The 25,050-nt window shown below is 53.6% G+C and overlaps 1 protein-coding gene across 1 annotated transcript; it reads right to left on the reverse strand.

Moving 5' to 3' along the window:
• Positions 1-5,746: 5,746 nt before the first annotated feature.
• Positions 5,747-23,492, reverse strand: LOC132381735 (uncharacterized). The gene is made up of 6 exons (XM_059951307.1): positions 22,888-23,492; positions 19,936-20,064; positions 19,314-19,444; positions 15,891-16,159; positions 8,463-8,564; positions 5,747-7,347 (listed from the first exon to the last, which is right to left on the reverse strand). The coding sequence occupies exons 1-6, from the start codon at positions 23,490-23,492 to the stop codon at positions 6,124-6,126; spliced, it is 2,460 nt and encodes an 819-aa protein (XP_059807290.1). The 3' UTR covers positions 5,747-6,123.
• Positions 23,493-25,050: the final 1,558 nt, after the last annotated feature.

The raw sequence follows: 25,050 nt of genomic DNA on the forward strand, positions 1-25,050 counted from the left end.
CTCTCATCTCCTCCGGCAGGGAGTCCACCTGCCACTGACCCACTAAGAGTCCGGAACATTTCGCCCAGTTGATCCTGGCGGAGGATGCTGCCGAGAAAATGTCTTGGCACTCGCGCATCCTCCGCAGGTCACTGGGATCTGTCATCATGAGGAGTACATCATCGGCGTAGGCCGAGAGGACGACCTCCATGTCCGGTTCGCGTAGAACCAGACCTGTCAGCCTTCGCCGTAGGAGGCTCAGGAATGGCTCGACACAGATCGCGTACAATTGACCGGACATGGGGCATCCCTGACGTACTCCTCTTCTGAAGGGAATGGGCGCTTCCAGCAATCCATTGACCTTAACAAGGCACTCTGCGGCAGAGTAGAGGAGCCGAACTCGGGCCACAAAGTGTGGTCCGAGCCCAAAGGCCTGCAGAGTGCCCACCAGGAAACTGTGGTCTACCCGGTCAAACGCCTTCTCCTGGTCAAGAGAAAGAAACGCTGCCGGGGTCCCAGTCTCCTGGTACAGGTGGATCAGGTCCCGTACTAGGTGGACATTGTCCTGGATGGAGCAGCCCGGGACCCAGTCTCCTGCTGCAGGTGGATCAGGTCCCGTACTAGGTGGACATTGTCCTGGATGGAGCGGCCCGGGACCCAGTCTCCTGGTGCAGGTGGATCAGGTCCCGTACTAGGTGGACATTGTCCTGGATGGAGCGGCCCGGGACTGTGTAAGATTGGTCAGGATGAATCACCTGTCTCAGTCCTGAACCAAGACGGTTGGCCATTGCCCGGGCGAAGATCTTGTAGTCCGCGCACAAGAGGGAGACCGGGCGCCAGTTCTTTAGCAGGCGAAGGTCTCCCTTCTTGGGCAGCAGGACCACGACAGCTCTCCGCCATGAGAGGGGCAATTCCCCGGTGGCTAGGCTCTCCCCTACAACAAGGCTGTAATCGACCCCCAAGACATCCCAAAAAGCCTGATAAAACTCCACACTCAGACCATCTAAGCCAGGGGATTTACCCCTCCGGAGTTGCCGAAGGGCAGCAGACAGCTCCTCCCCAGTCAGGGAGGCGTCCAGACGCGCTGCGTCATCGGGGCTGACCTTTGGTAAATCTTCCCAGACCTCACTGCACGCCCCCGCATTTGACGGATCCGGTGAGAATAAGGACCGATAGAAAGTGCGGACTTCTTCGATAATTTCGTCAGGATCCGTGATGGAGGAGCCATCAGCAGCCAATAGCTCCACCAGCTGCTTTTGAACTCCCCGCCACTTCTCCAACGAGTAGAAGAAGGGTGAGCCGCGGTCCAAATCTTGCAGCATTTGGATCCGCGACCTCACATATGCACCTCGGGACTGCTGAAGCTGCAGATTCCTGAGTGCGTCCTTCTTCTCCTGGTATTCCTGCCACGTTTGATGGTCTCCACCGGTCGAACCAAGACGGGTCTCCAGGTCAAGCAACGCTCTCTCAAGCCGCTCAATCTCAGAGTCCCGCCTCTTTGTCGACCCCCTAGTGTACTCCCGACATAAAAACCGGATGTGGGCCTTGCCCACATCCCACCACAGCCGTAGGGAGCAGAACTCTCTCCGTCTCTCTCTCCAGGCGGCCCAGAACGCTCGGAATGAATCATGGAATCGGCTGTCCTCCAGCAGCCGGTTGTTAAAGTGCCAATACCCGGATCCCACCCGAGGGTGCAGAGGAGTAAATTCCATCCACACAAGGTGATGATCCGAGCACGACACCGGCCGCATGGAGGAAGCCGACACGCGGGAGACATAAGCCCGAGAGATATACAGGCGGTCTATCCGGGAACCCCCCTCTCTCGATCTTCTGGAGAAGGCGCTAGAGTCGGGGTGAAGATTCCGCCAGCTGTCCACCAAGTCAAAGGAGCCGACTAGCTCCTTTAACTTTTTCGCTGATGCCGGGTCGCGCTGGAGGCCCGAGCGGTCCTCCACCTCGAGGGTACAGTTGAAGTCTCCCCCGAGGACGACGCAGTCCCCCAGGTCGATGGAACTCAGCAAGGTGGACAGCTGACAGAATAGGCGCGTCTGCATCACCCCGCGCCTCGGAGCGTACACGTTGATAAAATGTAACGGTACACCATCCAGGCGCACAGCCAGGTGGAGCAGACGGCCGGGCACAGCATCTTGGACTCCTACGATTTCTGGCCGGAAGGTTGGGGCCAACAGGATCGCCACCCCACTAGAGTTGGAGCTAAGGTGACTCATGTAGACCCCGCCCTGCCACTCCAGGAGCCAAGCGGACTCGTCCCCCGGGGTGGTATGGGTTTCCTGCAGGAAACTCACCGCGTATCTCCCGTCCCTGAGGACTGAGAGATTGTTATACCTGCGGAGAGAGCCCCTGCTACCATTTACATTGAGTCTAGCTATGGTAAGCTTCATGTCGGAAGCACACTAGGCCTCAGCACCAGTCCCCTTCCCACTGAGAGCGATGGCGCCCTCAGCCGCACTCTCCCGAAGAAAACCGAGAATATCCTTTGCTTTCCGGGCCCGACTGCTACCATCGCTACCCTGTGACCCACCATCTCCCGAAGGAGCGAGGCTGCTTTTCATCCTGATGTCCCGCACCAGGTCATCCAGGAAGGATTTCAGCTGCCGCCTGTCATTCCCTGACACAGCATTCCTCTTCCCCTTCCCCTTCCGTCTGAGGATGACCCTCAGGGACTTCACCAGCCTCGGCATGCTAGGCCAGCGAAGCGAGGCTAGTTTAGGCCGATGCTTTGCACCAACGGAGGAGTGAATAAACTCTCTGATCTCCTCCACAGGTATCAATGGGGACTTCTCTGGAGGGGTGAGGATGTCCATTGTCTCGCTGTCAAATGAATCCCCCTCCAACCCCTCACTGCAGACAGATCCCCCACCGTCCTCCTCAGGTGGTGTATAAGGTGGCTGCCCCTGTAACCTACACTGCACAGTGGGTACCTCCCCCATACCTTCCCGCTCCACCGTCGCAGCAGTCTTACCCACAGTTGCGACGATGGAGGGAAAACCCCAAGGGACTCCCTGCAGGCCATTAGTTGATGGGGTCGGCATGCAGGTTACATCACCCTCCCCAGGAGACAGGCGTGAAGGGGACCCCAGCAGCTCTGGCCCAATGGATTCACTGGCAGCCTGATGCTGACTGTGAGAGAGCCTGGTCTCCTCTCCACCTGTACTACTTAATACATTTGCCTCCAAGGAGGCGCTGACTGCTAAGTCCTGGGTGGAGGGCTCCAGGTCTGTTTTAGGCGTGCAAACAGGCCCAGCACTAGCTTCATGCATAACCACACCACCCACCCCAGGACTGGTGTCTACATCTGGGGATTCAGGGTTAGACACAACTCCCACCTGGATCCCCACCCCTGTCTGGGACTCCCCCTCATCTGCATTCTCTGCTCTCTTGGGGGAACAATCCCATCTCCTCTTCAAGCCGGAGGAGCACACAGGTGCAGAATTCACCGACAGCGCGGTACTCTCCGCTCCTATCGCCCCGTCCAGCCGTACGCTTCCCCGAGTCTCCCCCTCCACCTCAGGGCAAATGGGCGTGAGCTCTGCGGTCTCGGGGGCCGACTTCTTCACGTGTTTCGACTTCTTCCTCGCTTTCTTGCCCCGCCCGGACTCCACCCCGTCCCTCGCCTGAACCTCCCCACACGTAGCCCCAGGATCACCCGCCTGAACCACAGGGGTAGGAGCAGACGTAGGAATAGGGGCAGGGTTAGAGACAGGGTCAGGGGCAGGAGCAGGGGTCGGCACAGGTGTTGGAGCAGGGATGGGATCAGGGGCAGAGGTAGCTGGGGCACTGGTTCCCGAAGTGGACTCTCTGGGTTTTCGGGTGCTAGGACAGTCCCTCCGAAAGTGCCCCACCTCCCCGCACGCATGGCACCGTGGGCGCTCAGAGCTCCAATACACCTGTTAATCCACCCCCCCGTGCCGGACAGTAAACCGGCCCTCAACTTCGTCCTCCCTTTCCAGTTTCATGAATACCTGTCGCCGGAAAGAGATTACGGTCCGGAGGGTGCGCCTCCTGAATTTGTGCCTGATGGCAGTTATTTCTGACCGTACTTGCCCCAAGCGGGCCAATGCGGGAAGCAGGTCCTCGTTGGGGATGAAAGGCTGTACGTGACCGAGGACGATGCGTTGTGTGGGAGCTGTCACTAGCTCCATCTGTAAAAAGATGTTCTCCACCGTGATCCCTCTACTGAGGGCCCGATGCACCAACTCATCATTCCTCAGGTAAAACACCGCCTTCCCGAACTCCTTCTCAGCGGCCAAAACACCATCTCTCCCCAACAAGTCCTCCATGGCCTCCGCGCACTTTTCCAGGGTAGTTCCAGTTCGCAAAATACATTGCACCCCGCGTTCAACTTTCACCGCCCGAAACAGGGCGTTGTCCGAGGCCGGAGAGGCAGCCGCCTTTGCATAACTCCCCGAAGGCCTGCGACTCCCTGTAGACCGGTCCGGCATGTTACTTGTGTGTCCGAACCGAGAATGATACGGTGGTGCAGGTTATAAAGTCTCGGAGTGAATTGAGTAACTGGTGGGAAAAGTTTGTACTCGACGGTACCTTGCTGGCCCAATGCCAGAAATTCCAACGCCAGGAAAGGCTCCGTTAGTCCTGTAGAAACTTCCAGGCCGTGAGAGGTCGAGACGTCCCAAACGACGGTTCGGCTCCAACACCGAACGAGAATCCCGACGATAGAGATGGAAGGAGGTTGCCCCGATGTCAATGGGGACAAACAACGTCGTTTGCCTCCGGTTTTGGGAGCGAAACTGCTTCACGGCGAGTTGCCAGCCGCCACAGCAGAGTGCTACGCAGTTCGAGGCCGTAAACGAACCCCGTCCAAACTGGCAGAAAAACTCCAAACGAAGCTTCCACTCTAAACCAGCCGCTCACTTAGAAGTTCAAGGGACGTTGGAAACCAATTTCCAAGCCATTCAAGACCTTCATAAAGTAGTTTATCCCCGATTTCTCCCAGCGCAATCAGAACAGCTCCACTCTGTGTCTGACCCCGGGAGTGTGTGATGGGACGGTGTGGAGGGAGATTCACTCTGTGTCTGACCCCGAGAGTGCGTGATGGGACGGTGTGGAGGGAGCTTCACTCTGTGTCTGACCCCGGGAGTGTGTGATGGGATGGTGTGGAGGGAGATTCACTCTGTGTCTGACCCCAGGGGGCTGTGATGGGACGGTGTGGAGGGAGTTTCACTCTGTGTCTGACCCCGGGAGTGTGTGATGGGACGGTGTGGAGGGAGATTCACTCTGTGTCTGACCCCGGGAGTGTGTGATGGGACGGTGTGGAGGGAGATTCACTCTGTGTCTGACCCCAGGAGTGTGTGATGGGACGGTGTGGAGGGAGATTCACTCTGTGTCTGACCCCAGGAGTGTGTGATGGGACGGTGTGGAGGGAGTTTCACTCTGTGTCTGACCCTGGGAGTGTGTGATGGGACGGTGTGGAGGGAGATTCACTATGTGTCTGACCCCGGGAGTGTGTGATGGGACGGTGTGGAGGGAGTTTCACTCTGTGTCTGACCCCGGGAGTGTGTGATGGGACGGTGTGGAGGGAGATTCACTCTGTGTCTGACCCTGGGAGTGTGTGATGGGACGGTGTGGAGGGAGATTCACTATGTGTCTGACCCCGGGAGTGTGTGATGGGACGGTGTGGAGGGAGTTTCACTCTGTGTCTGACCCTGGGAGTGTGTGATGGGACGGTGTGGAGGGAGATTCACTATGTGTCTGACCCCGGGAGTGTGTGATGGGACGGTGTGGAGGGAGTTTCACTCTGTGTCTGACCCCGGGAGTGTGTGATGGGACGGTGTGGAGGGAGATTCACTCTGTGTCTGACCCTGGGAGTGTGTGATGGGACGGTGTGGAGGGAGATTCACTATGTGTCTGACCCCGGGAGTGTGTGATGGGACGGTGTGGAGGGAGATTCACTCTGTGTCTGACCCCGGGAGTGCGTGATGGGACGGTGTGGAGGGAGCTTCACTCTGTGTCTGACCCCGGGAGTGTGTGATGGGACGGTGTGGAGGGAGATTCACTCTGTGTCTGATCGTGTGACTGGACAGTACTGACACAAACACCAGGGACACTATTGTAAACTCTATACTTTATTTACTAATGGATATGCATTGACTCTCTAGGCAACCCTCAGTCCCTCTTCATCCTCTTGCTTCTCCGCACCGCCACCGCATCGTGCTTCTTCTTCTCCACATGGATCCAGGTCCTGGGGACAGGGGAGTTCCTGCCTATCCCAGCCTTCTCTGATGCCCTCGCACAGCTTAGCACTTGCCCACTGGAGAGCAGGCCCAGGCTCCGGGCCTCATCCTGTGGGATCCTCCAGCACGCTCTGTCCTCCAGCTTGACGGCCACCTCACCCTCTCCACAGCCATCCCTGATGGACATGGGATCCTGAGGAAGGAAATGGCCATGAGAAACATTCCCGGCACCCTGGCATGGAGTAGGGGCCTTACCTTCGGCCTGGGCCTCGCTGTGGGCCTGAGCCACTGTTAGGGACTTGATTTGAGTCTGGGCTTCAGCTGAGCCCATGATTTGGGTTTGTGCCTCTACCTTGGCCCTAATTTGGCTCTGGGCTAGAGCTGGGGCCTTGATTTGGGCTTCATCCCCCATTAAGCCACCAATTTTGCCCTGGGCTTCATTTGGTCCCCTGTTTTGAGTTTCAGTCTCAGTTGAACCCCTCATTTGGGTTTGGGCCTCACTTGATTCCATGATTTGGGCCTGGGGTTCAGTTGGAGCCTTGCTGTCGGCGTGAGCCACTGCTAGGGCCTTGATTTGTTTCTGGGATTTCGATAAAACCCTGCTTTTGGCTTGATCATTTGCCTGGGCCCTGATTTGAGCTTCTGCAGTTGAGGCTCTGTTTTTGCCCTGGGATTCAATTGGGCATCTAGTTTGGGCCTTATCTCCAGTTGGGGCCCAGCTTTGGATGGAGCCTTTAGCCTGTCTGTCCTGCTGCCCTGAGGCTGGCATCCCAGCATCAGTCAGGCCTGATGGCCCAGTCCTACAGTCTCTGCTGACAATGGGGCCATGTGATCCAGGTTGAGATACCCCAGGGCTGAGGGGAGGGGTCTGACAGACCCTCTGGAAGGATTCGGGGGGCAGGACAGTCGGTGGGGGAGGCTGGACCAGAGCCTGGGCATTGACTGAGGAGGATGTGCACTGGCCGTGGGCTGACTGCAAGGCCAGGCGCTGGAGGTGGCTGGAGTAGGAGCAGTCCTGCCCCAGAGGGGATAGCAGGAGTTCCGGGAGGGGCTGAGTGGCCTCGGGTTGGCGGGCCAGGGGTGGGGAGGGGCAGCGGAGGATGGGGGGCACAGTTGGTTGGCCAGATACAGCCTCCGCTGTCGGGGTCTTTGAATCCTGTGGAGAGGAGAGAGGGGGCGAGTTAGTGAGGAGAAGGAGGAGTGATAGAGGAAGGGGGTAGGTGTCAGGAAGAGTGGAGCAGGAGAAGGTTCAGGATGGTGAGGGATGGAGGGCAGGTATTAGTGAAGGGGGTAGCAAGGGAATTTGAGGGGGGAAGGGGAGAGAGCAGAAGTGAGATGAGGGGAGAGGGAGGGGAAGAGGGATAGAGATAGCGGGTTTAGTGAAAAGGGAGGTATGAGGGTAACGGGGAACGAGTTGGGAATAGAGCAGGAGGAAGGGTAGGGAGGAGGTGAGCAGCAGAAAGGAAAGGGTGAGGGGCTGTTGCTGAGCAGAGGTGATGGAGGGAGTAAGGAAACACGGAGGGGGAGAGGAAGGGAGGGAGAGAGGGAGGGAGAGAGGGAGGGAGAGAGGGAGGGAGAGAGGGAGGGGGGGCGGTTAGGGAGCAGAGGGCTGGTTGTTGAGGGTGGGAATGATGGGGAGATATACGGGGTCAGATACGAGAGGCATTTTGAAAGGGGAGGGAGGGGGTGTTGGCCACTTCGCTCTTCCTCCCTCTTATCTCCGCTCAAAATGCACCATAACTCCCTCAGATCCACACGCTCTCCCTCCTTCCCACCCCCACTCCCTCCCTCTCTCATCCCCTTCCCACTCTCCATTCTCCCCCTTCCCCAAAATAAAACATAGGAGCAGGATTAGTCCATTTGGCCTATCAACTCTGCTCTGCCATTTCATCCTGGCTGATCCATTTCCCTCTCGGCCTTTCCTTGTACCCTCCTCTTTTCTCTCTCCACTCTCTCCCCTTTCTCTCACTCTAACCTTACCCCTTTCTCCCATCTCGCCCCTCTTTCTCCCCCACTTTATCTCTCTACCTCCTCCCCTTTCTCTCTCCCTCTTCCCTCTGCCTTTCTGCTCTCTCTCCCCTCTCCCTCTTCATAACCCCTCTTTCCCTCACCCTCCCATACTCATCCCTCCTCATCTCCCACTTCCCCTTCCCCTCTCTTTCTTTCTCTCTCTCCCACTTCCTGTCTTCCTTCCCCCCTCTCCCCTCTCTATTTCTCCCCTTCACCCCTCTCCCCCATCTCTTTCTCTCTCTTTCCGCATTCCTCCCTCACCTCGGCCTCCGACGCTAGGTCTCGGAGCAGCTGCGGGAAGTCCAGGGACGCGTGGGGGGAGAGGAGGTCGGACAGGAAGCGTGGGTGGATGATGGTTTCAGTCTGTAAGGAGAGAGAGAGTCATGCATCACAGAAACAGGCCCTTCGGCCCACCTGGCTCATGCTGACCCAGATTCCCAACTGAGCCCGCCCCACCCCGTCCGCGCATGGCCCAGATCCCTCCCATCTCCGAGTATTTTAAACCATGTCAATGTACTTGCCTCATCCACTTCCTCCAGCCACATACAGAGCACCTTTAGGGAAAAATGTTGTCCCTCAGGTTCCGATTAAATCTGTCCCCTCCCACTCTTCATCCTCCTCTCTCTCTCCCCCAACACTCCCCTCTCATTCTCTCACCCCTCCTTCCTTCCTCTCTCACTCTCTCCCCTCTCTCCCACACTTTATCTCTACCCCTCCCTCTCTCCCCCTCCCTTCCTACTCTCCCTCTCTCCCTTAATTCTCCCCTTTTCCCTCCTCTCTCCCACTACTCTCCCTCCCACTCCCTCTCCCCTCCCTCTCCTCGTCCTGCTCTCTCCCCCCTCCCACTCCCTCTTTCTATCTCCCCTCCCACCTTCTCCCCTCTCTCCCTCCCTTCTCTTCCCCCTTTCTCTCCTCTCTCTTCCTCTGCCCTCTCCCTTCCTTCTCTTCCCCTTCTTTCTCCCCTCCCTCCGTTCCTCTCTCTCTCTCCCCTCACCCTTCCCTCTCTCTCCCCACTTTTCCCCACACTTCGTCCTGAGTATTGATCTCGGTTCTGTGACAGGAAAGATGTGACATCCTCTGGTTCTCGGTTCTGTGAGCATTCACCCTGTCCGTGCCCCCCTCCCACCGTGTTTTACACACCACCGAAAGCTCTGCCTCAGTTTCCTACGCCCCAGGAAATAAAGCCCCAATCAGCCCAGTCTCCCTCTGTAACTCAGTCCCGGTCACCTCCTCCAGCCGATGGCATCTTTCCGGTAACAGAACCGATCTCATACCCCAGGTGACAGCGCTCCGCGGGTCAGGCGGCATCTACGGAGCAGAATAGGGTCGATGTTTCAGGCCGAGGGGGGCAGAAGCTAAAATGAGGAGCTGGGAAGGTGGTGGGGGTGATATACGGGACGAGGGGACTGGACCCGGAAGGAAGAGGGACCGCGGTGGGAAGTGATGGGCGGGTGAGGGGGTAGCCGGAATGGGGAAACAGGGAAGGAGGGAGGGGATGGAAATTGCCTGAAGTCGATGTTCACGCCGCCAGGCGGGACCTGAGTGTGCCCTCGTCGTGGGAGAGAGGAGGAGGTGGACAGTCGCGACAGGGTGGGACCGGGAAAGCGAACCGAAGCGGGTAGGTACGGGGAGACGGAGCTGTTCTGCCCACTCCATCCCGTCTTTCAGTATCCCAGTAGCCTTCACTGAGAAATGACTGGGCCTCCTCAGCCGTCTATGGCAGAGGATTCTCCAGATTCGCCACAGTCTGGCTACAGAAATTGCTCCTCATCTCCGTTCCAGAGGGACGTCCTTCTCCGAGGCTGTAATCTCAGTCCGCTATAGGAAACATCACATCCACTCTATCTAGGCCTTCCAATATTAGATCGATTTTAATGAGAGGTGTCCCCTCCCCTTCTCCTGAACTCCGACGAGGACAGACCCAGGGACTCCTGGTACCCACTATCATTCTCGTAAGCCTCCGTCTCCAGTACCAGCACGTTCCTCGGCTAGAGGGCTCAAAACTCCTCACACTCCTCCAGTGCCTTATAAAGTGAATGCCGACATTGCATTTGCCTTCCTCACCACCGACTCAACCCGCAATGTTAATCTTTAGGGACTCCTGCACCAGGACTCCCAAGTCCCCTTTTGCACCTCAGATTGCCCCCCCCATTTAGAAAATAGCAAAAGTGCACGACCATACACTTCCCAATACCGTGTCCCATCGGCCGCTTCTTTCCTCTCATGCGGAGTCCCCGACTCTGCGACCCTCCCCGTTCCTGGACTGTAAACTTGGCCAAGGAGCTGCCAGTTCCATCTTCCGGATCGTTAGCGTAGAAAACAAACACAGCTCGATCCTGCGGAACGCCGGCGGCCAACCAGGAAAGGGCCCCTTTCTCCCCACTCCATCAGCCGCAGCTCGATCCATGCTGGTATCTTCTGGTAATACAATGGGTTCTTATCTGGCCAAGTGGCACCGTGAGAAAGGCCTTCTGAAAATCCACAACATCCACCGCCTCTCCTGCCTGTCAGTTCCTTAAAGAATTACAGCAGTTTTTCCCCTTATGCCATGCTGGCTTGGCCTGTTTTATCATGCGCCTCCAATTACCCCGAAGTTCCTCGCCAGACACACCGCCCAGGATCTCACATGGTCTGTGCAAACTGGCTGTGCGGTGTAAGAGGCAGAACAGCGCCCATTTCACCTCAGACGGTTGAAGAAGTCCGGCATGAGTCCCCGAATCCTAAGAACTTTCTTCACGGGCACGATCGAGAGCATCTCGACTGGCTGCCTCACTGCCCGGTACAGGAACTGTACCTCCCTCAATCGCAGGGGCACGATCGAGAGCAACTCGACTGGCTGCCTCACTGCCTGGTCTGGGAACTGTACCTCCCTCAATCGCAGGGCTCTGCAGAGAGTGGTGCGAACAGCCCAGCGCATCTGTAGTTGTGAACTTCCCATGATTCAGGACATTTACAGAGACAGGTGTGTAAAAAGGGCCCGTAGGATCATTGGAGACCCGAGTCACCCCAACCATAAACTGTTCCAGCTGCTACCATCCGGGAGACGGTACCGCAGCATAAAAGCCAGGACCGACAGGCTCCAGGACAGCTTCTTCCACCAGGCCATCAGACTGATGAACTCACGCTGAGTATTTCTATGTTACACTGACTGTCCTGTTGTACATTGTTTATTACAAATTACTGTAATTTGCGCGTTCAGATGGAGACGTAACACAAAGATTTTTACTTCACGTGTGTGGGCGACTCGAGAACAGTACCTTCAATGGATACGATTAAATATTCCTGTTTCGGTCCGTCACAGCTAAAAAGCACAACTGCTTCCAAGGACAGTACAGTCAACAGAGATGTCTCAATGCGTTTAAAAGAACTATCGCTGCTTAAAACTGACAGAAACAACACCGACTGTGGACGGAAATAGGATTCCGCGTAAGAAACGTGGGTGCAGGTCAGGGATACAAGTGCGCTTCAGGAAACGGGGTTTTAAACTCCATATACCAGCTACCTTGCTGGCAAACGTGCTGGCTTTGATGAATAAAATCAATGATCTCAGAGCTGAATCAGGGGGACATTAGGACCGCGTGTGTCCTTTCTTTCACGGAATCCTGGTTAACCCCTTCCATACCGGATGCAGCGCTCCAGATCGACGGGTTCACTGTACACCGTCAGGATAGATCTATAGAGTCTCTCTAAAGCAGAGGTGGAGGAGTATGCCTCATGATCAACTCTTCTTGGCGCACAAATGTATCAGTTCGGTCCCAGTTCTGCTCACCAGACCTGGAATATCCAGCGGTAAAGTTCCGTCCTTTTTACCTACCACGGGAGTTCTCCGGGGTCAGTTTACATTCCACCTCAGGCCAACGTCAAGCAGGCTTCAGATGATCTGAGCAATGGGATCAACATGCACAAAACAGCCACCGTAACGCCTTCACTATCGTTTTGGGAGATTTTAACAAGGCCAGTCTGGAAAAAAATCACTAAGCAACTATCATCAACAAATTACTTGCAACCCCAGAGGAAACAGCACACTGGACCATTGCTACACCACGATCAAGCACGCCCTCACTTCAGGAAGCCTGGACTTCCACTCGCTGAGAGCGGGCAGACACTGAAGACCAGCCGCTACGGTCCGGTCCGGAGCCAGCACTCCGGGTCCTGATCCTGTCCGCGATCTCCGGACTCCGGGTCTTGTAGCCGTCCCTCCTTTCACCCTTGAGCCAATTAGTCACACCTGTGGATCACCGAGGCTTGTTGGGGCTCGAGGAGGCGCACCTGATGCCCATTGGCTGGCGGGGTATATAGGGGGGAGGGGGCGTTTTGCCTACTCTGTTCCTCTGGTTGCCCTGGCTTGGAGTTCTCCTTGTTAAAGACGAGTCCTTTGAGTAAGTCTGGCAGTCACCCTGGACCTAGTTCCCTTCCTATCCCTTGCCTCTGATGGGCAAGCCTGGCTGGACTGCCGTTGCCCCTACCTGTCCCTCGCTGCTGATGGGTTGTGCCCCACAGCCTACCCAGGTGCCCCGTGACCTGCCCAGGCCCCTGTGTTCCTGCCTGGGAGGCCCTGCCCTGGAGTTATGCGGCCTGCCCGGTGAACTCCACCCTGCCTGAACTCTAAGACTCTCCCAGAACCCCAGAATCACCTTGAACGCCATGTCCCTCACGCACCCCACGGTCACCACATCTTGCCTATCGTTTAGTTGTTCCCGTCCTGCCCTTTGTACTTCAGTACCTGTGTCCTGCACTTGGGTCCAGCCTCCTGTCCTCTTAAGACACCAGCAGTGAGGACCAAGAAGGTACGGACAAGGGAAGCACAGAAGTGACTACAGGACTGCTTTGAATCGGTGAACTGGACTGTGTTCAGGGATTCATCTTCCAACCTGGATGAGTTTGCTGCTGTTGTCACCGACTTCATTAAAACCTGTGTGGATGAGTGTGTGCCTACAGAGACTTACTGTACATTCATTCCCAGACCAAAAGCCGTGATTGAACCAGGAGGAATGTCGTCTGCTGAAGGCTAGATGATCTGAGGCCTTCAAGTCTGGCGATCCAGGCCTGTACCAGAAAACCAGGTATGAGTTGCGGAGGGCTTTCTCAAGGGCAAGGAGACAATTTTGAATGAGGTTAGAGGCGACATCGAATGCACGACAACTCTGGCAGGGCTTGCAAGACATTACTTCCTACAAAGCAAAACCCAATAGCATGATTGGCAATGATGCTTCACTACCAGATGAACACAATGCTTTATATAAGCAAACACAAAGGACACTTGGATGCTGTGGTCAAATCAACACGTACAAAAGCTGGGTGAAACCAGCAGGTCGGGCAGTATCTGTTGGAACGAGCTGTCAATGTTTCGGGCTGAGACCCTTCATCAGGACTGACAAAGGTCAATGGTAGATGCAATCCCCATGGCTCTCCACACAGCTTTAGACCACCTGGACAACACAAACACCTATGTCAGGATGCTGTTCCTCAAATGTAGCTCAACATTTAACATCATCATTCCCACAATCCTGATAGAGAAGTTTCAGAACCTGGGTCTCTGTACCTCCCTCTGCAATTGGATCCTCAACTTCCTATCCGGAAGACCACAGTCTGTGCGGATTGGTGATAACATCTCCTCCTCACTAACGATCAACGCTGGTGCACCTCAGGGGTGTGTGCTTAGCCCACTGCTCTACTCTCTGTATACACGACTGTGTGGTTAGGCATAGCTCAAATACCATCTATAAATTTGCTGATGATACAACCATTGTTGGTAGAATCTCAGGTGGTGACGAGAGGGCGGACAGGAGTGAGATATGCCAACTAGTGGAATGGTGCCGCAGCAACAACCTGGCACTCAACGTCAGTAAGACGAAAGAGCTGATTGTGGACTTCAGGAAGGGTTAGACGAAGGAGCTCATACCGATCCTCATAGAGGGATCAGAAGTGGAGAGAGTGAGCAGTTTCAAGTTCTCTGAGGATCTAACCTGGTCCCAACATATCGATGCAGTTATACAGAAGGCAAGGCAGAGACTACACTTCATTAGGAGTTTGAAGAGATTTGGTATGTCAACAAACACACTCAAAAACTTCTATAGATGTACCGTGGAGAGCATTCTGACAGGCTGTGTCACTGTCTGGAATGCAGGGGCTACTGCACTGGACTGAAAGAAGCTGCAGAAGGTTGTAAATCTAGTCAGCTCCATCTTGGGCACTAGCCTACAAAGTACCCAGGACATCTTCAGGGAGCGGTGTCTCAGAAAGGCAGCATCCATTATTAAAGACCTCCAGCATGCCCTTTTCTCACTGTTACCATCAGGTAGGAGGTACAGAAGCCTGAAGGCACTCACTCAGCGATTCAGGAACAGCTTCTTCCCCTCTGCCATCCGATTCCTAAATGGACGTTGACAGTGGACATTGAACTCTTGAATACTACCTCACTTTTTAAATACATATTACTTCTGTTTTTTGCACGATTTTAAATCTATTCAATATACGTACACTCTAATTGATTTACTTTATTATTATTATTTTGTTTTTTTTCTTCTATATTACATATTGCATTGAACTGCTGCTACTAAGTTAACAAATTTCACGACACATGCCAGTGATAATAAACCTGATTCTGATTGTGATTTAAGGAATAAAATTAATTCAATTCAATTCAAACCTCATCTTTAACAATAAACTCTAAAACCTCAGCAACACTGGGGTCAGGTTAACTGGCCTGGTGTCTCCTCCCTTTAACAGGGATGTTACAGTCCTCTGGGATAATCTGCAACTCCAGTGATCCTTGAAAGGTCCATGTGACCATAACACGTGGCAAGAATTCGACTATTTGGCCCATTGAGCCTTCTTTCCCATTCAATCATCGCTTCTTATCCCTCTCAATCATTCCTCCCCATAACCTTTGACCCCTCCCTTACTGGTCAAGAACCTATCAACCTCTGTTTTAAATAACCCCAATAATTTCCCTCCACAGTCATCTGTGGCAATGAATTCCACAGAATCTCCACCCTCTGGCAAAAGAAATACGTTCTCATCGCTATTCTAATGGTACAACCTTCTATTCTGTGCCCTCTGGTCCCAGACGCCCCCAGCTGTAGGAAATACCCTCTCCACGTCCTCTGTATCTCGGCCTTTCAATATCTGATCAGTTTCAATGAGATCCTCCCTCATTCTGCTGAGCTCCAGTGAGGACAGGCCCAGAGCCATCAAAAGCTTCTCATATGTTAACCCCTTCATTTCTAGGACAGTTCTCGCCAACCTCCTCTGGGCCCTCTCCAATTCCAGCACATCCCTTCTCCGATAGTTGGCCCCAAACTGCTCTAGTAATGTCTCCACAATCTCTCCAGCTCCTGTTTCAGGACTCTGGAGTGAAGTCCACCCAGTTTTGGTGACTTATCCACAGCTTTCTAGAACTTTGTCCTTACTTCTGGCTATTAAGTTCTTCTACCCCTGACCCTCTTGAAGAGGGGGGCAGTGAGAGAGGTGGAAGAGGTAAGAGAAAGTGGGTAAAGGAGGGGACAGAGATATGGGGAAGGGAGGAGACATGGTGGTGGGGGAGAGAAAGGGAGATGGAGTGTTCTCGGTGACTCCACTCAGTCCCCAATGTAACCATTCGGCCTGAGTGACCCAGATCGAGCCCTGTGACACTGATTGACTCTTGCTGATCTGCAGCAACTCCAACTGACCACTGGTTGCCCCTACCTTGCTGATGAAGGAGTCCTTGCTGCAGAGTTTCTCGATGTACCTGAGGATCTCGACCTCCTCCTCACAATGCTCCTCAGGAGGTTCTCGAAGGTGAGCCTCGGTATCGGGCGGCGGCAGGCCCAGGGCCTCCATGATCTCAATGTACTGCTCCACCGCCTCGAGGGGGATGGACTGGTGGTGCCCACCCGTGCCACGGGCTGGGGTCTTCGGCTGTTTGTGGGACCGCTGGGATCCTCCTTTACCTCCGGCCTTCCGTCCACCAGGGTCTGCAAGAGGGAATTCATGGGACGGGGGTCAGAGGGATGGCAGAGGGACTTCCTCAGCAATTCAACTCAAACAACCCAACCCAAAATAACTGTATACAACACAACCAGCATGACCAAATACAACATTACACATTTCAACCCCCCAGAACCCAACACCACCCAACCAAACCATCCCAATACAACCCCAGCAGAATCAAACACAACACAACGTAATTCAACACCTTCCAACCCACCAGAACCCAACACCACCCATCCAAACCATCCCAACACAACCCAGCGCAATCGAACACAACACAACACAACATAATCCAACACCTTCCAACCCACCATAACCCAACACGACACACCCAAACCATCCCAACACAACCCAGCGCAATCGAACACAACACACCTTCCAACCCAAAACAACCAAACCATCCCAACACTATTGAACACAACACAACATAACCCAACACCACCCAACCAAACCATCCCAACACAACCCCAGCAGAATCAAACACAACACAACATAACCCAACACCACCCAACCAAACCATCCCAACACAACCCCAGCAGAATCAAACACAACACAACATAATCCAACACCTTCCAACCTACCAGAACCCAACACAACACAACACAACCAAACTATCCCAACACAATCGAACACAACACAATGTAATCCAACACCTTCCAACCCACCAGAACCCAACACAACACAACACAACCAAACCATCTCAACACAATCGAACACAACAGAATGTAATCCAACACCTTCCAACCCACCATAACCCAACACCACCCAACCAAACCATCCCAACACAATCGAACACAATGCAACGTAATGCAACACCTTCCAACCCAAAACCCAACACTACACTACACATAGCCTCAAGATTCTGGGCAGTAGGATGGAGATGAGGAGGTACTGCTTTTCCCAGAGAGCGGTGAATCTGTGGAATTCTCTGCCCAATGAAGCAGTGGAGGCTACCTCAGTAAATATATTTAAGACAAGGTTGGATAGATTTATGCATTGTGAGGGAATTGAGGGTAATGGGGAAAAGGCAGGTGGGTGGTGATGAATCCATGCCCAGATCAGCCATCATCTTATTGAATGGCAGAGCAGGCTCAACCAGTCAGATGGCTTACTCCTGTTCCTATTTCTTATGTTCTTACGTACTTACACAACACAACACAATCCAACACCTTCTGACCCACCATAACTCGACACAACTCAACCCAAACTGACCCAGCCCAACCAAACACACCAAAAACATAACCCAACACCTTCCGACCCACCATAACTAGACACAACTCAACCCAAACTGACCCAGCCCAACCAAACACACCAAAACATAACCCAATACCTTCTGACCCACCATAACTCGACACAACTCAACCCAAACTGACCCAGCCCAACCAAACACACCAAAAACATAACCCAACACCTTCTGACCCACCATAACTCAACACAACTCAACCCAAACTGACCCAGCCCAACCAAACACACCAAAAACATAACCCAACACCTTCTGACCCACCATAACTCGACACAACTCAACCCAAACTGACCCAGCCCAACCAAACACACCAAAAACATAATCCAACACCTTCCAACCCACCATAACTCGACACAACTCAACCCAAACTGACCCAGCCCAACCGAACACACCAAAAACACAACCCAACACCTTCCGACCCACCATAACTCGACACAACTCAACCCAAACTGACCCAGCCCAACCAAACACACCAAAAACATAACCCAACACCTTCTGACCCACCATAACTCGACACAACTCAACCCAAACTGACCCAGCCCAACCAAACACACCAAAAACATAATCCAACACCTTCCAACCCACCATAACTCGACACAACTCAACCCAAACTGACCCAGCCCAACCGAACACACCAAAAACATAACCCAACACCTTCTGACCCACCATAACTCGACACAACTCAACCCAAACTGACCCAGCCCAACCAAACACACCAAAAACATAACCCAACACCTTCTGACCCACCATAACTCAACACAACTCAACCCAAACTGACCCAGCCCAACCAAACACACCAAAAACATAACCCAACACCTTCTGACCCACCATAACTCGACACAACTCAACCCAAACTGACCCAGCCCAACCAAACACACCAAAAACATAATCCAACACCTTCCAACCCACCATAACTCGACACAACTCAACCCAAACTGACCCAGCCCAACCGAACACACCAAAAACACAACCCAACACCTTCCGACCCACCATAACTCGACACAACTCAACCCAAACTGACCCAGCCCAACCAAACACACCAAAAACATAACCCAACACCTTCTGACCCACCATAACTCGACACAACTCAACCCAAACTGACCCAGCCCAACCAAACACACCAAAAACATAATCCAACACCTTCCAACCCACCATAACTCGACACAACTCAACCCAAACTGACCCAGCCCAACCAAACACACCAAAAACATAACCCAACACCTTCTGACCCACCATAACTCGACACAACTCAACCCAAACTGACCCAGCCCAACCAAACACACCAAAAACATAATCCAACACCTTCTGACCCACCATAACTCGACACAACTCAACCCAAACTGACCCAGCCCAACCAAACACACCAAAAACATAATCCAACACCTTCCAACCCGCCATAGCTCAAAGCAACACAACCCAAACTGATCCAGCCCAACCGATCCAACGCAACTCGACACAATCCAGCCCTACACAACACAACACAATAGAATCCAACACATTCCAATTCACCATAACCCACAACCCAACCCAGTACAACTAAACACAACACAAGATGACCTAATCCAATGCAACATAATACAATCGACCTAAGGCAATCCAACCCAACAAAACCCATCCCAACATAATCCAACCCTATAAAACATTTCTCAAACCAACCCGACCCAATCCAACACAATGCTCCCCAAATCTGCCAATCCCCAGCCCACTCTACTACCAGCCTTATCCCCTTCCATCCCATCCCCAGTATGGCTACCAAACCAGTTCAAACCATCACCCTCATCAACAACACAATCCAACGGAATAATTACTGCTAGGGTCCATGAGTTGGGGTTTAAGGTCTGGAGCTGAGGTCAGAGTTGAGGGGTTAGAGTTTGGCATTGGAGGGTCATACTGACCTTCCATGACCTGTTTCTCAGGTTTGGCCTTGGTCCTGGACACCAGCTGGACCCCAGGCGAGATCCCGGCCGGCAGTGGGACTGGGTCTGCAGACCACTGAGCGTTCTCCTCCATCTCGAACTCCATGAACCTGCGGAGAGTCGTTTCAGAGTCAGTGCCGCAGCAGAACTGAAGATCTACCACCAGAGCCCAGCACACCATCCGCAGTGGAAACCTGCGCTAAGTCAGGACCTCCCACCGGCCCTTGCACCACACTCCTAGAAGGCGTCTTACATTCCCAGCTGAGACCACCCACTCCAAGCAGTTACCAGCCCCACAACTACTCTCTTAGCAAAGACCATCCTCTTCTTTGAGACCAACCCAACCTCTCTCGGCAGAGATCATCCCAGCAGAACCATCCCCTCCAGCAGAGCCTAGCCCCCTCCCACCACTATCCAGCAGACCAAGCCCCTCCCTATGGAGGCCAGCCCTCCCACCTCTCTCCCAGCAGACCATCCCCTCCAGCAAAGCCCAGCCCCTTTCCACCTGGTAGACCAATCCTCCCAGCAGAGACCATGCCCTCCCAGCAGAGATCAGACCCTCCCACCTCCCTCCCAGCAGACCTGCCCCCTTCCCACTCACTTCTCCGCCATCTCGTAGTAGATCATCCGATCAAAATTGCTGAGGCGGCACCATTCCTGCACGGCCAAGGGCACTCCCTCCTCGGTGCCCAGCTGTGGTCGGCACTGGGAGAGGGAGCGGAGGACTGGTCTGTGGGGAGAGGCGGTAGGGAAGTGGGGGGGTCATTCCCGTCAATGGCTGTCCCAGACCCACCCTCACTCAAAAAATGATGGGCGGGGCGGTGATTTGAGGCTCTGCATCAGCTGGGTCACGGTGCTGAAGGAGGGCCAATGTGAGATGTGGCACTTTGGGAAGACAAATGGGGGGACAGGACTTTCTCAGTGAATGACAGGACCCTGCGGAGCGTTGTAGAGTAGAGGGACCCTGGAGTGCAGGTACATAGTCTCCTGAAAGTGTTGTCACAGGTAGACAGGCAGGCTGGCCTTCATCAATCAGGGCACCAGTTGGGACGTACTGTTGCAATTCTTCAAGAAGTCGGTGTTCAAACCTGCTTCAGGAAAGATGCCATTAAGCTCGAAAGAGTGAAAACGGGTTTACGAGGATGTTGTCAGGACCCAAGGGATGGAGTTATAGAAGATGTTAGGCAGATCAGTACTTTATTCCCTGGAGTGTGGGAGACTGAGGGGTGACCTGTATAAAATCATGAGCAGTTCAGGAAGGGTGAGATGAAGGAGCTCATACCAATCCTCAGAGGGATCAGAAGTGGAGAGAGTGAGCAGTTTCAAGTTCCTGGCTGTCAAGATCTCTGAGGATCTAACCTGGTCCCAACATATCGATGCAGTTATACAGAAGGCAAGACAGTGGCTATACTTCATTAGGAGCTTGAAGAGATTTGGCATGTCAACAAATACACTCAGATAATTCTATAGTTGTACTGTGGAGAGCATTCTGACAGGCTGCATCACTGTCTGGTCTGGAGGGGCTACTGCACTGGACCGAAAGAAGTTGCAGAGGGTTGTAAATCTATTCAGCTCCATCTTGGGTATTAGCCTACAAAGTACCCAGGACATCTTTAGGGAGTGGTGTCTCAGAAAGGCAGCGTCCATTATTAAGGACCTCCAGCACCCAGGGCATGTCCTTTTCTCACTGTTACCATCAGGTGGGAGGTACAGGAGCCTGAAGGCACACACTCAGCGATTCAGGAACAGCTTCTTCCCCTCTGCCATCCGATTCCTGAATGGACATTGAACCCGTGAACACTACCTCACTTTTTAAATATATATTATTTCTGCTTTTTGCACTATTTTGAATCTATTCAATATATGTATACTGTAATAGATTTACTTATTCAGTATTATTATTTTTCTCTTCTTCTATATCACATTGAACTGCTGCTGCTAAGTTAACAAATTTCACGTCACACGCCAGCGATAAGAAACCGGATTCTGATTCTGGGGTAGGGCGAATGCACACAGAGCTTTTCCCCAGGGCTGGGGAATCAAAAACCAGAGGGCACAGGCTGATGGTGAGAGGGGAGAGAGGGCCTGGGTGACAACGTTTTCACACAGAGGTCGGTCCATATATGGAGGGAGCTACCAAAGGAAGTAGTTGAGGCAGGCAGATTAAGAATATTTAAGACTATTCAATGAATATACTGTTGGTGGCTGCTAAAAAGACTTACTAGGAAATGGTTATCACAGGAGAGCCCAACTTTAAATGCATGGATGGAAATTACAATGGACATTTACAAAATGGAGAAGATAACGGCATCTGTTAATCATAAGTTGGAACAATTTGATTCATACTGGGGGAAAATAGTTTAACGACGTAACACCTCATAGGCCTGATTTTATTCTCACAGATCGATGAATATGTTATAAAAAAAAAGATCACTCCCTACGTGTGCATAGCTTTCTCCTTTCACTTGTTCTTTCTTTCCTCTCTTTTCTATAAGTGTCCTCATACCTCAGATAAATCAAACACGAGGAAATCTGCAGGTGCTGGAAATTCAAACAACACACACAAAATGCTAGTGGAACCCAGCAGGCCAGGCAGCATCTATAGGGAGAAGCCCTGTCAACGTTAACAACAACACACACAAAATGCTGGTGGGACGCAGCAGGCCAGACAGCATCTACAGGGAGAAGCCCTGTCAACGTTAACAACACACACAAAACACTCCCTATAGATGCTGCCTGGCCTGCTGCGTTCCACCAGCATTTTGTGTGTGTTGTTGTTACCTCAGATAAATAAGTGGAGATTTGTGGCAAATATGATTATATGATATATATGTACAGTATCTGAAATATATCTTATAGAAATGTTTGTTTGATAATGAACTTCAATAAAAATTAATTACAAATAAAAGAGAATATTTAAGACTCTTGGGCGGGGACGTCGACTGGAAAAGCTGAGAGGGAAATGGCAGGCGATACTGGCTTAGACGGGAATCTTGGTTGACACAGAGTAGATGGGCTGAAGAGCCTCTTTTGCTACTGTTAGACAATGTGCCTCTCTAAGACTCTCTTAGATGTCCTGAGCGTATCTGTGCCTCTACCACCAAGCCTGGCTGGAAAGACTTTAGTTACGGGGAGAGATTGGACAGGCCGGGGAGCATTTTCTGTGTTGTGGCAGAGGCCGAGGGACGACTTGATAGACGTTTATAAGATGATGGGAAATAGATGCCTGGGGACCATGGACTCCTTGTTTATTGATATTGGTCCATGGCATAAAAAGGTTGGGAACCCCTGCCCTAGGGTTGGGGCATCAAGAGAAGGTAAAGGAGGAGATTTAAAAGGGATGAGAGGGGTAGGGGTTCCTACGCCGAGTGTGGTTCATATCCAAAATCGACAGAAGATGGTAGAATCTGTACCTCCAGGCAAGGCAGGGGAGGGAAGGTGGGCTGGGGCGGACAGGCGGGTTTCAGGATTGGTGCTGGAGTGGGATTGGAAGGTCAGGGTTGTTCAGTCCCGGCGGCCCCCTCCTCCCCTCTCCCTTTCCCCTCCCTCTTACATGAAGAAGCAGGCGAGGGCCTCTGTGTCAGGGGACTGGGCGAGGTGGGCTCGGGCCAGTCCCTTGTACTGCTGCCACTTCCGGAAGTTGTGGTAGACGCCTCGGGAGTAGCCAGCGGTGGGGGGCGGCCGGGCTGGAGGGGGGTTACCCGGCCGGCTCGGCACTCCCCCTCCCGATCCCTGCGGGGGCCCCACCACCAGGGGCCTGAGGAGCAGGGGGGGCACCTGCCCCCGCCACGGGCGGCCGGAGTCCGGGGCTCGGGGTGGCGGGGGCAGGGGAGGGGGGTGAGGAGGGGTGATGTGGGGGCTGGCAGGGCGGTGGAGGACCACCCCCCGGCAGAGGGTGACCCCGGTGGGCATGCTGATCACCCGGAGGCCAGAGGAGGGGGGCTGCCTCAGCCAGCGGAGAGGCAGGGGGGGTGAGGCCAGGATCAGCGCCCGGGGTGGGTTCCAGTGGCTGGGGCCAGCAGTCGGCTGGAGCTGCTGTGGGGCGGTAGCGGAAACGTGGGGAGGGGGGAGGTGGGACGTCAAGGGTCCGAGGGGCTGGTCCCTCTCACTCTCCCCCCATAGGGGGCCAAGGGGACTGCTGTGGCTCACTCCCTCCATCCTGGACTGGGCTTCACCTGTGCAGAGAGGAGAGAGGTTAGAGACAGGTGGTGGTTCCTGAACACCCATTCTAGAACACTCCCCTATCCCGGAACAACCCTCCCTGTCCTAGAACACCGACCCTGGACGTACACCTGCTCTGTCCCAAAACATTTTCTTCTGTCCCAGAACTTCCCAGCCCATCCAGAATATTCCCTCTGCCCCTCTAGCCTAAGACTATTTCTCTCCCCCCAGCATTCCAGGCCATTCCGCTCCATCCTATAGCATCTTCAGACCCTGTTCACGAATTCCACCCAACCCAGAATATCGCCACCCCTGCCGTCCCGGAACAACTCACTCTGTGCCAGTACGTCTTCCCTCCTCCCTGAGCATCTACCTACCCCGTCCCAAAATATTTCTCCCCTATCGCAGAACAACATTCCCGTCCCAAAACACATCACTCCCACCCTCCCCCTGCCTGCCTCCCCACCCCATCCCCTCCGACCTCCCTCGGCCACGCTCTCCCTCCCTGCCCCGTCTCCCACTCACCGCGTCCCGGGACAGTTTCTCTCTCGGTTCCGCCGCGAGGTCGGCAACCGGCGGTTCAAAGGAAAACAGCGGCCGCGGGGGCGGGGCCGGGAGAATAGAGACGGGGGAGAGAAAGCGAGAGAGGGCGCGGAGGGAGATGGACATTTTGTGGGTGAAGGGAGATGGACACTGTGGAGTGAAGGGAGATGGACTTTGTGTGGGTGAAGGGAGATGGACACTGTGTGAGTGAAGGGAGATGGACTTTGTGTGGGTGAAGGGAGATGGACTGTTTTCGGTGAAGGGAGATGGACATTCTGTGGGTGAAGGGAGATGGACATTGTGTGGGGTGAAGGGAGATGGACTTTGTGTGGGATAAAGGGAGATGGACTGTGGGATAAAGGGAGATGGACATTCTGTGGGGTGAAGTGAGATGGACACTGTGGGGTGAAGGGAGATGGACATTCTGTGAGTGAAAGGAGATGGACACTGTGGGGTGAAGGGAGATGGACATTGTGTGGGGTGAAGGGAGATGGACTTTGTGTGGGATAAAGGGAGATGGACACTGTGGGATAAAGGGAGATGGACACTGTGGGGTGAAGGGAGATGGACACTGTGGGGTGAAGGGAGATGGACATTGTGTGGGTGAAGTGAGATGGACACTGTGGGGTGAAGGGAGATGGACATTGTGTGGGTGAAGTGAGATGGACACTGTGGGGTGAAGGGAGATGGACATTCTGTGGGTGAAGTGAGATGGACACTGTGTGAGGTGAAGGGAAATGGACTTTGTGTGGGTGAAGGGAGATGGACTTTGTGTGGGTGAAGGGAGATGGACACTGTGGGGTGAAGGGAGATGGACATTCTGTGGGTGAAGGGAGATGGACACTGTGGGGTGAAGGGAGATGGACATTCTGTGGGTGAAGGGAGATGGACACTGTGTGAGGTGAAGGGAGATGGACTTTGTGTGGGGTGAAGGGAGATGGACATTGTGTGGGGCGAAGTGAGATGGACACTGTGGGGTGAAGGGAGATGGACTGTGTGGGATGAAGGGAGA

This window comes from Hypanus sabinus, chromosome 26 (genome assembly GCF_030144855.1).
Source record: "Hypanus sabinus isolate sHypSab1 chromosome 26, sHypSab1.hap1, whole genome shotgun sequence".
NCBI lineage: Eukaryota > Metazoa > Chordata > Chondrichthyes > Myliobatiformes > Dasyatidae > Hypanus > Hypanus sabinus.

Excerpts from the sequence above, each read along its gene's own strand:
- LOC132381735 (XM_059951307.1), bottom strand. The coding sequence starts at position 23,492 with ATGGAGGGAGTGAGCCACAGCAGTCCCCTTGGCCCCCTATGGGGGGAG. Across the intron at positions 19,445-19,935 it reads TACTACGAGATGGCGGAGAA|GTTCATGGAGTTCGAGATGG; the intron begins GTGAGTGGGAAG and ends GACTCTCCGCAG. Across the intron at positions 7,348-8,462 it reads ACCTAGCGTCGGAGGCCGAG|GATTCAAAGACCCCGACAGC; the intron begins GTGAGGGAGGAA and ends TCCTCTCCACAG.